Raw genomic sequence first — 14,945 nt, 5'->3', positions numbered from 1 at the left:
CAGTTATCATACAGTATTGTTCGGCTTAGCTAAGGAGGTAGAGCAGTTTGACTTGTAACCAGTAGGTTGCTAGTTCAATCCCCAGTCCTCCTAGCTCAGTGTTGTTGTGACCCTGTCACTTTGCTCCTGACAGCTGACTGTCGCCTTGCATGGTTGACTCTGCCGTCGGTGTTTCAATGTGTGTATTTCCCGAAGTAAGTCGCTTTTGGTTAAAAGGTCTGTTAAGACACACTTTTGCCAAATGATTTATTTTCTAGCATGAGCTCTGTGCCATTTTTAGGAATGTCACACTCACACACAGTATCATTGAAATGACTTCAATTCTCCAATGATTTAATGTTGTATCGGCACACGAAGCAAAAATCCCATTTTGGGTTGGGTTGTCATAATTTCATTCACCACTAGATGTCCCTAGCGTACTCATTTGAAGCTTCGAGCACGAACCACTTTGGTGGTTCATCTGGCTTTGAGGCTTTGACGTACAAAATCTGCATATTATCACACTTAAAGATGTAGCAAGACTTAGAGGGCTCATGTCACCGAAAGACTTACAAAGAGTGTCAGTTCCCCTATAGAAGAGTCCCTTTTCTTACTTCCTCATTTATAACCCAATGTTTTTGACAACAGCAAAAAAAAAATCTTTCATTTCCTCCTGAAAACATGAATATATTTTTGTAATTGTTTGAGCTGAAGCCTTGTTTTGCAAAGTATATTTCTTTGAAAACATCAAAACACCTGACATGTATGTGGCCTATTTAGGCCCCACCTAACAAAGGAAAGACAAGGGCTTCAATAACAAACACACGGCACGCAACGAGTAACCGCTTGAAACACATTAGGGGAGGAGCAGCAGTAATTACATAGGAGGGAAACTTGACCTGACTTGACCAAGACAGAGATACCCAAGTAAACAGGAAACACACCCAAAACAAGACAAGGAAACAGACAGACCATGACAGCGGGCCTTTTTTTTGAGATTTATGCGGCCTAAATTGCCTGGGGGTTATACCCATGAACCTCGCTGAACATACCCAGGCTTTCTTGGGAAAACCTGTCTCGACAGAGACGCAACTCGCAATCAGAGTTAAATGGTACAATGACGCTCACTTTAGATTCCAATTAGTTGAACCAGGTTTTCCGCTTTAGGTTCAATGCACGTTCACATAAAAGGGGCGTTTATCGCGTCATTTGATTTGACTCTCCCTTATGCAAAATGAATCGAGCAAGAGCGGTGCATTTCACCCAAGGCGAGCAGTGTATTATTATGAACTCCAACGAGGAATTGGAACGCCTCGGGATCCCACCGTGCAGAGCTCGTCAATGTGGCCCGGAAAGGGAATTCTGGGGCCCCCTGCTTGAGCTGCCCCCCCCGCGACCCGACCCCGGATAAGCGGATGACGATGAGGAGGAGGGGCTCCAGGACTGTAATGCAAGTGTTGTACACTTCCTTGTTATTTGGATAAGGCAAGGCAAGGCAAACTTTATTTATATAGCACTTTTCATACACAAGGCAGACTCAAAGTGCTTCACATATAAACATTGTCATACAATAAAATACAATAATAGATAAGTAAAAGAAAAACATATGCAAAGAAATGGGTAAAATAGAAAAGGCATTTTTAGTATTAAATAGAAATAAAGGCAAAGTTAAAAAAGCTTTTTAGAAAGTGCAATGTATTTAAGATTTTAGCAGAAAGCTATAGCAAACATAAAAGTCTTCAGTCTTGTTTTAATGGTGCTCAGAGTTGGGGCAGGTCTTAAATCCTCTGGGAGTTTATTCCAGCTATTGTTGCATAGTAACTAAATCCTGCTTTCCCATGTTTTGTGTTTACTCTGGGGATAATTAACCGATTGGTCTCAGAGGATCTTAGTGGTCTACAAGGCTGATGTAGTGGAAGCATATCAGTTAAATATTTTGGGCCTAAACCATGTAGGGATTTATAGGTTAGCAACATGATTTTAAAATCAATTCTCTGACCTACAGGAAGCCAATGTAACGATTTCAGAATTGGTGTAATATGATCAAATTTTTTGGTCTTTGTTAGAACTCTAGCAGCAAGCATTCTGAACAAGCTGAAGCTTCCTCAGAGTTTGTTTTGGGAGACCTGTGAGGAGACCATTGCAGTAATCAAGCTTACTAGTGATAAAGGCATGTACAAGTTTTTGTAAGTCTTCGGTGGACATGAGCCCTCTAAGTCTTGCTACATTTTTAAGGTGTTAATATGCCGATTTTGTAACTGATTTGATGTGACTGTCAAAATGTAAATCTGAATCCATGATAACCCCTAGATTTCTGCTTTGATTGAGGTTTTTCAGGGACAGAGAGTGAAGGTGTTGGGTTACTTTAAGCCTTTCCGTTTTTAGAACCAAATACAATTATCTCTGTTTTGTCCTCATTTAGTTGAAGGAAATTTCGGCACATCCATTCCTTCACTTGCTCAATGCACTGGCACAGCAGATCTATGGGCCGATAGTCATTTGGTGATAGCGATACATAGATTTGCGTGTCATCAGCATAGCAATGATGGTCAATATTGTTATTTTGCATGATTTGCCCTAGCTGGGAGCATGTAGATGTTGAATAAAGAGGGTCCTAAGATCGAACCTTGTGGGACTCCACATGTCACGTTGGTTGATTCTGATACAAAGTCGCCAATGGAAACAAAGTAGTTCCTATTTTGTAGGTAGGACCTGAACCAATTTAAGACAGTGCCTGAAAGCCCCACCCAGTTTTCTAACCTTTCCAGAAGTAATGTATGGTCTACAGTGTCGAATGCAGCACTGAGGTCAAGGTGGCATTAGTATTGAGGTTTTGCCAGAGTCTGTGTTAAGACGGATGTCGTTTACAAACTTTAATAAGGCGGTCTCAGTGCTGTGCAGGGGTCGAAATCCTGATTGGAAGGTGTCATAGCAACCAGTTGATGCCAGGAAGTGATTTAGTTGCTGGAGGACAACTTTCTCAATGATTTTACTTATGAAGGGTAGATTTGATATTGGTCTGTAGTTGTTAATAATAGAGGCATCTAGGCTCCGCTTTTTTAAAAGGGGTTAAATAACTGCAGTTTTCAAAGCTTTTGGGAACTTGCCTGACTGGAGAGAGTTGTTAACTATCTGCAATATGTCTACTGCTAGGCAGTCGAAAACATTCTTAAAGAGGTTGGTAGGTATAGTATCAAGGCAACAGGTGGATGGCTTTAGTTGTGTCACAGTTTCCACAAGATTTTGAGAGTCTATAACATTAAAGCATGCCATCCTTGCCACGTAGTTTTAGCCTGAACAGGGTGGTAGTCAACATTTTGTTTGACGTGGAGATATTGATGGCGCGTCTGATACCTTCAATTTTATCAATATAAAAAGCTGCAAACTCATTGCATTTCTGCGTGGAATGGAGATCAGGTGGAATTTCTGTTGGGGGGTTGGTCAGTCTGTCAACAGTTGCAAATAGGGTTTTTGCATTATTAGTGTTGGTTTTAATGATATGGAGAAAAATGTTTCTCTAGCATTTTTTAAGTCTAAATTGTAGGCACGGAGGCTCTCTTTATAGATATCATGGTGAATATGAAGTTTTGTTTTTACGCCAGATGCGTTCAACCTTCCTGCATTCCTTTTTCTGTGCTGTTACAGAAGCAGCTTTTCTCCAGGGTGCCTTTTGCTTTCCAGAAATCGTTTTAACCTTATAAGGTGCAATGACATCTATGACTTTCAAAATTTTCAAATTAAAGTTTTCTACAAGATCATCAGCAGAACATGGGTTTAGAGGTGGTAGCAAGGAGATGGCCTTTTTAAAAAGTACATTAGAATCTTCATTGATATACCGTTTTTTGACAGTGTTTGATTTTGTCTGTATGTCGGGAATAAAAGATATGTTAAAGAAAACACAAAAGTGGTCAGACAAGGAAGGATCAGTCACAGAGAGATCAGAAACATTGAGGCCCTTTGTGATAACCAGGTCTAGAGTGTGCCCCTTACAATGAGCATTCTCTTTCACATGTTGAGACAGTTCAAATGTGTCAAAAATGGTAAAAAGTTTTTTTGCACACTTGTCATTCAAATCATCAGTATGAAAATTGAAGTCACCAGTTATAACTAGACAGTCAATTTCTGTGGAGATGCTAGACAATAATTCTGTGAATTCATCAAAAAAATTGCAGAATATGTGGGTGGCCTGTAAATAATTAATAGGAGAACTCTGGGGAGCATTTTTGTCTCAGTAATACCTCAGGACTACTATCAGGTACGGGCGCGGGGGTGGGCGCGCCATCCTCCTGGGTGTTAGCAGCCTGCGGCCATGACGTGGCGATGCTATCATTGACACAGATGCAAGTTTGATGCCAGCATATTCCAGTTTCTTAAATTCGGCTGGAAAATCGCAAAGGGAGACATCGGAGCTGGAGTTGTTGTTGTGGCTAAGGGAGAGGATGAGGCTGGAGGTCATCGTCGATGGGGGAATGCAGAGGAGGGGGTGGCCGTTCCTCGCCAAGCCAGCATCAGCGATGGGGGAGGCACAGTGTTGATGGCGTCGGGCGGCTGTTGTCTCTCTTCAAGGGTCTGTGGGCTGTCTGCTATCCTGTGTGTCAGATAGTGGCAGAGTAGTTGTGTGGGGAGGCTTGTAGTCTCGCTTCTTCTCAACCTGTGCTCTGATTGTGGCCTGTGCGTCAGACCAAGGCAAAGATTGTGGCTGTGCGTAAAGCGAGAAGAGAAGATTGTCCCTCAACAGTTGAGCTAACCTGTTTGTGTGTAGGCCATCTGCTCTGAAAAGATATTTGCGCCCCCCAGAATAAGTGAAATTGTCAATAAAGTCCCTTCCTCTTTCATTGCAGACTCTGCAAGCCATGTATTCAGTGCAAGTAGACGACTGAATCTGTTTATTCCCCTGTCAACTGTTGGTATGGGTCCACTGATGGAAGACTTGATGTGTATTTTGTCCAGTGTATCCAATAGATCAGTGTAATCCCTCTTCAGAAGTTCTGACTGTTCTCTTTGAATATCATTAAATCCTGCATGCACAATAATCTGTGAGATTTTGGGTTTTCCAATATGAGTTTATGGTTGATATCACTAACCATTCCATATGGGAAGATGCATATTTTGATCTTCTTACCGGTTATATCCTTGATAGTTGAGTCTCCTATAATCAGAGTGTCTGGTTCATCTGCTTTCTCTGAGATGGGCCCTTGTTGGACGGTGGCAGACACATGCGCAGCCCGCCTCCGTGGCGACTGGTTGTTCCGTCTCTGTCCGCACTGTCCGTCCGGACGCATCTCGGGGCTCAGGGGTGCATCAGTGGCAGGCGCGTTCGTGGACTCTTGAAGTGGCAGGAACCGGTTCTTCAGTGGCAGGGTTGATTGGAGTGACGGGCTAATCCGGCTGATACATGTAACTTTAGCTTTGGGTAGCTTAGCATTTGGTGTTGAGTGAACTTGTTGATTCACTTTGGTATGTTGCTTTGGCTTAGCGCCGACTCTGTTCCAGTGAGACGGAGCTGGAACTGTCTCTCTCTTGTCCAGCTTCGGGAAGGATACAGTGTAGCTTTGATCATCTTGCTGTATCTGAGTGAGCTCAGTAAACTCACCCATCGGCACTGTATCCTGTGATAGTCCTTTGCATTTTTCTACTGCTGCTAGTCTCGTTTCAATTAAAGCCAATGTCTGTTTCAGTTTGGCGCAGTCTGTGCATTTCCCAGTCTCCGTGCCTGAGATATCCGAATACAGAGGCATGTTGGCGATAGGAAAGTCCAAGGCTTTTTCTGCGGTCTGATCCGGGAGTAAAAAGTGCCAAAATGTATTGTTGAATCGAGCGATTGAGGACGACGGAAACAAACTATATACTGTTAGGTAAATAAAATAAGATAAAGTAGATTTGAACGATGAATTAAGTAGTTCTTTCTAATGCCTAGCGGAGCTTCGGGAAACATGACCTCTCTCTCTGCTCTCTCTCTTCTTTACCGGATAACGTTCTGCTTTTGGTGTTATGGCGCATAACACGTCGGACTCTCGTCTCTGGTATTTCTACAACGAGACTCGTATTGGGGGTTATCTCAGCCAAGGTTGAGAATGAATGGGGGGGAAGGAACTTTGGCTTTGACTCCCTCAAGAACATGAACCACGACATGGAGGAGAAAGGGATTGTTGGCGGCGAATGTCTCCCGCTTGAGCCCCGCTGAGGGACCACCGCCGGAGGCGGAGGTGCCTAAGCGCTGCCCGGCAGCAATCCCTTTCTCCTCCTTGTCGCGGTTCAGTCTACTTCACATTGATGTGGACGTTGAAGAACCAGGAACGTCGGAGAACCCAACGCGGTCGTTTGAGATTCATAATATCGGCTCACACAGCTTTTGGCCGTGATAATATATATTATATGATATAGATATCTATGTAGGCTATATGATAATATTTAGATATAGAGCTCCAGGACTCCCGTGTGTTCTAGAATATTTACAGAACACGGCTAATGGCTGTGTGCGCCTCGCCATTGAGATACATCCACAGTAAACAAAGCGCATGGTACCGTGGCTGCAAGCTGCTCAGGGCCCCACTCTCCTCCTTGACCCGCCTCGCTCCTCCTCATTTGCATTATAGCTACAGACACCAAAACAGCGCATTTGGGGGAAGCTCAATGTGCGACTGGCTCGGAGTGGCTGTAACTCTGCACCACGGCTGAATTTCGGGAACGTCTTTGAATACTGTGTTAGTTGCCAACTAATACCTATATTAAAGAATACATAAAATAGCATGTCATGGGACCTTTAATATGCAAGGGGAATAGTCACACAATCACACTCACTCTGACAAAGCACCAAGAACTGAGTGTGTCATAGAGAGGCGCGACGTCTCTCAGGTAAAACCTAATAAAAGAGCATCGGGAAGCCCAGGAGGCTGCTGTGCAGATATCCTCCATCGGCATCCCTCTTTGCAGAGCGACAGAGGACGATATTCCTCTGGTTGAGTGAGCTCTGATAGTCTCAGGCGTCTCTGCCCCCGCTGACACGTAAGCCCGTGTGATAGCATCACACAGCCAATGTGACAGCCGTTGTATCGTCAGGGGGAGGCCCTGGGAATGTTCACTGTAATGCACAAATAACTGTTGAGATTTGAGCAGAGCCTCCGTCTCTCCTCACACCGTTTAGGAAGCGCTTCATTAGGGGTGACTAAAAACTGTTTTTATCCCCGAAGCCTTCGTGGCATGATGGAACAGCAGCCGCGTACCTTTTAACCTTGCTAAAAGCCAGACCTCCTTCCATCAGCGCCTGGAGGAAAGAGAGCACATTCGACAAAGTGCAGGAGATGGGATCACAACCCCTCTCTGTGCACCATTTCTGGAAAGCCGCCCATTTAGCCGAGTAACGCGCTCTGGTGGAGTCCGCTCTGGTGGAGTCCGCTCTGGCACCCTGGATGGTCCATACGAACTCCTGGGAGATAGATAGATAACTTTATTGTCATTGCACATGTTACATAGCAACGAAATTACCAGATACATTCCGTCCAAGAAACATAAAAGACAGTTTGGGGAGGCAGGACAGAGAGACTGTCAGGCGCTCGTTTGATAAGAAACATGCTGCCCTCTTTAGAAAATAAAAATAAAAAGCGAAACAAGAGGGTAACAAGGGAAAAAAAGTGAATACCTAAACTATGCTCCTCTAAGGGGGGCACAGTGTAGGGATTAGCAAAAAACACCTCAGCACATAAGCAACATATCAAAAACATCACATACACATGTGGGAGGGGGGAAGGGTATCGGGGAGGAGAGGTGTCACAGCTCAGACCCCGGGAGGAGGACGCAGCCAACGGGCGCATCGCATCACACACGGCATACTGTACTGTAACGTGGGACGGAGAGGGGGAGGGAGTCCAGGTAGGCGGTGATTCCAGGGGGTTTGTGTTATCTGTCTTGTGTGTGTGTGTGTGTGTGGTGTGTGTGTGAGCCAAGGACTCCATCTCCACCCAGGACTCAACAGTGTCTCTCCCGTCTGATGCTGGTGACGAGGACATGACCGTCGCCCTGGAGACGACCACGAAGAGTTCTGAACCAGAGACAAAGTTCACGGGAGGTGGAGGATAGGGGAGGGGTGGCAGGGCATCTGTCTGCATAACAACCAGGGGAGTGGAGAGATATCAGCCTTCCAAGGCCGAAGTGGGGGAGCCGAATAAAGATAACGATTGCTTTGGGTCAGGCCGACTCTGCAATTTCCGCCAACCTTGAAGTCTCTCTGATACTCTCTGCAGTATTCCAAACTAAGAAAAAGCCGAATTAGCCGAATTTCGGTGGCCCGTACTAAGCCCGATCCAACTTCACCAGAATGGTATCCAACTTGCAATTTTGTTCGCACATCGCATGAGTCTGTGTGACGGCAGCCCGGCACAATCCAACAATGACGGGCAGCTTCTCAATAGCCGAATATGCTGCCATCGCCTTACTAGCTTTGCGATAGAACAGGAACCCGCAACCTCCAAACAAGGAATCCTGTTATCATAATCCCAATTATGTAGACGTCTTCAACATCCTCGACGGAAAGTATGGCGAGACACAAAGGCCTCCACTGCTTTCAGGAGTCCAACATGTATCCCGCTGAGAACGTTCCGTCAGGGCAGGCGGGCTCTCCTCTGCCCTGTTTTCTCGTCGAGAAAATATGATCACTAGCGTTGAGAGACCAGCCAATCAGATCCATAATTTAGGTTTCAGCTAGAAATGCAGAGGGAGGCTCTGACAGATTTAGAAGAGACAGCACCGGATAGAGACAGAGACAAAGATGGAGGCAGGAGAGATAAGGGCCGGGAGCGAGCAGAGGGAGCAGAGAGAGAAGCGACCGCCTTCGTTGGAGGCAGAGTAAGAGAGAGGCCGAGACCCTCTAGGCGCTCGCGTTCAGCGGCAAGGCCCACAAGCGCTGGCCGATCTCTGGGTAATCTATGATTGCTCCGCCTGCCTGTGAGAGAGCGTCTCGCCGCCAAGGGAGTCCCTTCGGCGGCCCCGAGAGCAGACGCTGGAGGCAGGGAAAGCACTGTGCACTCGTGCGTTGCGGTGCAATGTGAATCATATACAGCCGCTCCTCTTGGACCCGGTCTAAGACTTGGGGAATCATAGGGACGGGTGGGAAAGCGTACAGGAGTGTGTTCGGCCACGGTCTGTGAGATGGGCTGGACACCGGGGTTGTACCCTGCTCTGATGGAGAGCAAGTTTGTGTGCGCCCAGCATAACAGCTGTCTCGCTATGCTCAGCAGCTGTGCCGAGCGCACGCCCCTGTGGCGATTTATGTATGCTGCTGTCGCCTTTTTGTCTGTGCGAATCATTATGTGTTGATTCATCAACATTGGGGCAAAGTGTTGGATCACTTTCAACACAGTGAGGAGCTCCAATGCGTTTATATGCATGGTCACGGGGGGCGGCCAAATGCCGCCCACTACGTGAAACTCGCATGTTCCTCCCCAGCCCGACAGAGAAGCATCCGTGAACACTGAGATGTGTGACGTTGCTCTGCCCAACGGCACCCCTCTCGCAAGAGTTCGGGGATCGCCCCAGTGGGTCAAATTGGGGCCCACTGATAGGGGAATGGTCACTTTGCGCCGCTGTTGGCACACTGGATCGATGCGCAGGCGAGAAAACTTTGAGTTACTTAACGTAATCCCTGGTTCTTTGATAACAGAGTGAGGTGTTTCACTATGGGAATCGCCCAGGCGTGACCTACTACTGGAAGCTCCAATTTCACCATGTCTGTCCTTGACAGACAGGTCGGACTGTGCCACAGGGTCCCGCCCCCTGCACTTATACAGTCGACCCGCCCTCCTCAAATAATTATATGCCGGTTTCTTTCCGTGTAAATGCAAGGAGGGACGTGTTGGTGAAACACCTCACTCTGTTATCAAAGAACCAGGGATTACGTTAAGTAACCCAAAGTTATTTTTCTAACTTCGCTCAGTGTTTCACTATGGGAGATATAGACCACTCCCGTATTGCATATGTATCCCGAAGCCATGCAAATTTAGCCAGGCAGCAAACATCACTTTGAGTCTGGTGAGATCGTCTCTAGCACGGCTTGAGAAACAGAAGGCCCTGAGACATCCAGCCTATAAAACCTAACAAAGGTGTGAGGTGTAGCCCAGCTCGCCGCAGCACAAATGTCACGCACCGACACTCCCCTGAATAAGGCCCATGAAGTAGCCATACCCCTTGTGGAGTGGGCCCTCAAGCCATGGGGGGGCTGCAAGCCCCTACTTTCATAAGCAAGAGATATAGCCTCCACAATCCAGTGGGATAGTCTCTGGCGGGACAAAGGCTTGCCTCTATGGGGAGTGGCCCAAGACACGAACAGCTGATCCCCTTTCCGAAAAGCAGCTGACCGTCTCACATATACATGTAGGGCCCGTACCGGGCATAATGTATCGAGTCTCTGCTCCTCCGCAGAGGAGAACGGAGGCGGGTGAAACGCCGACAGTTCCACCGTGAGACACCTATAGGTCGACTCAACCACCTTAGGCACAAAAGCCGGATTGGGCCGCAGACAGACCTTGGAGATCCCCGGAGCAAACTGCAAGCAGGAAGGACGGATAGACAATGCCTGTAAATCACTCACACGCTTAGCTGTGGTTAAAGCTAAGAGCAACACCAGCTTCAGCGACACAAACTTCATCCCCACCGTCTCCAACGGCTCAAAAGGGTGATGAGACGGGGCATCCAGCACCACCGATAAATCCCACAAAGGGACCAGGGGCCTGGAAACTGGGAGCTTGCGACGCGCCCCCTTCATGAAGCGACAAACCAAGGGATGCTGCCCTGCAGGCTTATCCCCAAAGCCAATATGACAAGCTGAGATGGCCGCCAAGTACACTTTAATCGTGGAAAAGGCCGTACCCTTTTCCAATAATCCCTGTAGGAAACACAGTAGGTCCACCACGGAACACTGATATGGAATGGCGTGCCTCGAGTCGCACCAGTCCTCAAAAACCCGCCACTTGCCGCTGTAGAGCTGGCGAGTGGAAAGGGCCCTTGCATTCTGAATGGTGTCAACGACCTGTGCAGGCAGGCCTGCCGCATTCGAGTTCCAACTCTCACGGGCCAAGCCCAGAGCGCTACGCGGTCCGGGTGCGGATGGTAAATCTCCCCGCCCGCTTGGGAGAGGAGATCCCTGCGCAGCGGATGGGGCCATGGGTCGCCCGCCAGGAGTTGCACTATTTAACACCAGCGTAACACACGCTGGTGTTACTTTCACCTTGTGATTCAGGTGGCGACGGGAGCACAGACGTAGTGCTGCGACCCAGCGCTGAAAATCTCTCATCATCAGACGATCCAAATGCACTACTGATATCACCGAAGCCATAAGGCCAAGTAGGCGTAGGCATAACCTGAACGATACGGTCTCTTCCCGCCTGAAGAGGGAGAGACACTGCGTGAGAGACGTCTCCTCTCTGATAGTGTAACGCGATAAGAGAGAGAGTCTATGTGGAGACCCAAATATTCCGCACATTGTGCGGGGTCCACACGGCTCTTTTCCCAATTTATGCTGAATCCCAGAGGCCTCAGATGATTTACCACCGTAGTACAATCTCTGAGTGCCTGTTCGCGTGAACTGGAACATATCAGATAATCGTCCAGATAAGACAATATTCTGATGCCTCTGTTTCTTAGCGGTGACAGTGCTGCCTCCACACACCTGCTGAACACTCTCAGGGCCAACGATAGCCCGAACGGGACCACTTGGTATTCGTAATCCCTGTTCTGAAAAGAGAACCGGAGAAATCTTCGGTGCGCGGGATAGATGGCAATGTGAAAATATGCGTCCGACAGATCGATCCTTACAAACCAATCCCCTGGACGGATTGAACGACTGAGTACTTTGTGTGTTAACATCCTGAACGTGTATTTCAGGATGTCTGTTTAACAAACAGAGATCTAATATGGGGCGAAGGGACGAGCTCCCTCTCTTCGGAATGAGAAAAGCCCTGATCGCTTGTTTTCGCAGCAGGGACGATATTTCGTCCTCTAGGATTCGTGCCGAATCCCCACTGGCCATAGAAACCAACACGCCGTTGAATCTGGGTTGTTTCATAGCAAACTGCAGTCTGTAACCCTGGGAAACCGTAGACAGGATCCACGGGTGAACTGTGCATTCGCGCCAATGTTCCACTCGCGTAGTGGGCCCATGTGATCATGCCCCAGCGACGTCACCCTCGAGACGCAAGGGGAGAGGTCTGCCCTCACAGGAGAAGCGTGATCTCCCCCTATGGGAATGTAGGGACCAAGATATTGTTTTATTTTGTTTTGTTTTGTGCATTTCACCCTTGGCTCTGGGCCTGGTTGCGAAAATGCAGGGTTTATTGTGTTCACCTTTAAAACGAGGGAAAATAACTTGTGACACTGGGAAAATGCTTGCTGGCACTGTGTCAACAGTTGCCCCTGTCTCAGTTCGCCCTGAACGTGAGGCGAGAGAGACTGAGGCCCCGTCCACACGAAGCCCGAAACGGGCAAAACCGTTCCGGTTTCGATCTGTCCGGTTTCGGAGTATCTCCGTAAAGACGGAGTCAAGCGAAACCGGGTAGATCTGTAGAAACACTGTAGTAAACATGCCAGGCCCATAAGGGGCAAGCATGCGCATAAAGGCTGCCCCCGGAACCACTAACAACACAAACAAATAGTCAGTCAACAGTCTCAATAAATAATGGCTTAGTAACCCAACAAGGGACATGATCTGCTGCAGAACGATTACAAGCCTGTAGTCCGCCATCATCTTTGTTGTTGTGAGTTCTGAGACTCCGCGGGCTTAACAGTCATTGGCTAGAGGCAGTGGCGGGCCGTACTATTAGCCAAACCAGGCATTTGCCTGGAGCCCCGGGCCCCATAAAAGGTTTTTGGGGCCCCCAAAATGCCCCAATGTATATATTTTGTCCCCATATTTATTATTTTTATAAAAATCTCTTCACAATAGTAGCATCAGGATTTCTAATTACTTATGTTTTGACGATCTTTCCGTGTGCACCCCCCTTCAGTCTGCACTACATGGACTATTCCATGTTACTCTCATCACGCTCATCATGCGTATGCGGAAATAATGTCAAATTCAAAACAGTAAGCGGTAAGAGAGAGAGAAATCGAGTGAGACATAAATCGAGTGAAACATGAAGCGATCGTGCGAAAGCGGGTCACATAAAAAGAAGAAGAAAGACCAAAGGCAGGACTTTCTTTCAAAGCTGCCAAAGCTATCCAGCTTTTTTACAGCCACCGCAGTGGCAGTGGGACCGTCGGCGGATCAAGAGCAGCCGTCAACGTCGTTTTCTGTCACGTTACTGCTCCTTTCATTCCAAGTGGCTCTGGCTCAGCCAGCAGCGATGCTAATGACGTGTGTCAACAAACTGACGGAGATGATGCACAACTGGTAGTGAATATTTCTCACTCTCCTTCTTCCACTTCGGTTATTGAAATTGATGACAATAACGATAACAATGACTGCGAGACACATATTCCTGTGGATGACCCAGCACTCTGGCCCAAGCTGCTGTGTCTTGGCCAGGTGCACACATATTCTTGTGGATGACCCAGCACTCTGGCCCAAGGGCCGCAGATTCACAAAAGCATACTATTACATAGTAATGAAAAATGGTGAGAGGGTGAACAGGTCTTGGTTAGTCTACAGTGAAAGTGCAGACCGTGTTTTTTGCTTTTGTTGTTGGCTTTTTGGAAAACAAAATCAACTGAGTGAGGAAGGATTTAAAGACTGGAATAACCTTGCAATGCATCTAATCAACCATGAAAGGTCTGAAGAGCACAGGAAAAATACTGATAGCTGGAAACAGCTATCAGTAGGTTTCCAGTAGTGGTTTCCAGTAGGTCACAGCAGATAACTGCTGTGAGCTACTGGAAACCCTCAGGTAAATGATGACATAAGGTTAACAGTTAGTGTAATGTGTCAACAAAACTAATCTTATTGTTTTGTATGTTATTCTCAATTTGTAAATAGATAATTAACATTTGCATGAAAGAAGGATAGTGACTTTTGTCATCCCATGTATGGAGTATCTCATTACACGATATCAGGTACACTAGACCGGTAGATGCAGGGGCCCCCAAATGACTGTTCGCCTGGAGCCCCCAAAGGGCTAAGTTCGCCACTGGCTAGAGGGTCGAGGGGTGGGGCGATGACGTCATGGTTTACGGTTTCAGTCGGTTTCAGGCGTCCACACGAATCCAAAACGAAACCGGGTAGATTTGAAACCACCTTTTGAAGTTTACGGTTTCGGTCAGCGGATTCGCCGGCTTCGTGTGGACGGAAGGCCGAACCGTACAAGACCTTTGCGGTTTCGCCATGAAATCGGCTTCGTGTGGACGGGGCCTGAGAAAGGGCCCCTGGAGAACTTGAACATATCCAGGTCCCTGAACCATGGAACTCGGGCCTTTGCTCTACCCCCCAAGCTTTATTTTCTTCATGGGAGGGGGAGAGAGAGAAGCTGGGATTGCTAGGTCGCACGCTTCTTCATCCCATCCCCGGGTTGGGGAGAGCGGTTCCTGGCAGCGAAGGAGTGTTTGCCCCATGGCCTTGGGTTCTCTGACCTAGACTGTTGGTCGGCCTGTGGGCCAGCTGCGGGCTGGTCTGTAGGCTTTCTGAGTCCTGTTTCCCCCTTGTTTTCCCCTTGCTGCCGCCACCGCGGCCGCAAAGCCTGACCTCGCTGGTTGGGGTGGGCGGGGAGCCTGTTTTCGGGGAAGGCAGAGATCGAAGGCCTCTCCTTCCTGTTTCCTGAGAGTGCTGGTCTCTCCCATCTTTTGCAGCGCTGGACAAAACGGACCCTTGGTTGGGTCATATGCAGCATCCATGACCTCGGCTTTCTGCGCGTCACTCAGTCCGGAGAGACTGAGCCACAACGCTCTCTCACCCGAGACTGCGAGTCCCATGACTCGGCCACAGCCCTGAACTGCGCCCCGTGAGGAGCCTAGGACCAGGTCATTGACGATGCAAATTTCATCCCAGA

General features: G+C 47.8%; 1 protein-coding gene across 1 annotated transcript; it reads right to left on the bottom strand.

Annotated features, from left to right (window-relative positions):
* Positions 1-9,988: 9,988 nt before the first annotated feature.
* Positions 9,989-11,134, bottom strand: LOC115533546 (uncharacterized). The gene has a single exon (XM_030344093.1). The coding sequence runs from the start codon at positions 11,132-11,134 to the stop codon at positions 9,989-9,991; it is 1,146 nt and encodes a 381-aa protein (XP_030199953.1).
* Between the last annotated feature and the right edge of the window lie 3,811 nt (positions 11,135-14,945).

Source organism: Gadus morhua, chromosome 20, assembly GCF_902167405.1.
Source record: "Gadus morhua chromosome 20, gadMor3.0, whole genome shotgun sequence".
Taxonomy (NCBI): Eukaryota; Metazoa; Chordata; class Actinopteri; order Gadiformes; family Gadidae; genus Gadus; species Gadus morhua.
This window is presented reverse-complemented; position numbering and strand designations above follow the sequence as displayed.

Excerpts from the sequence above, each read along its gene's own strand:
- LOC115533546 (XM_030344093.1), bottom strand. The coding sequence starts at position 11,134 with ATGGCCCCATCCGCTGCGCAGGGATCTCCTCTCCCAAGCGGGCGGGGA.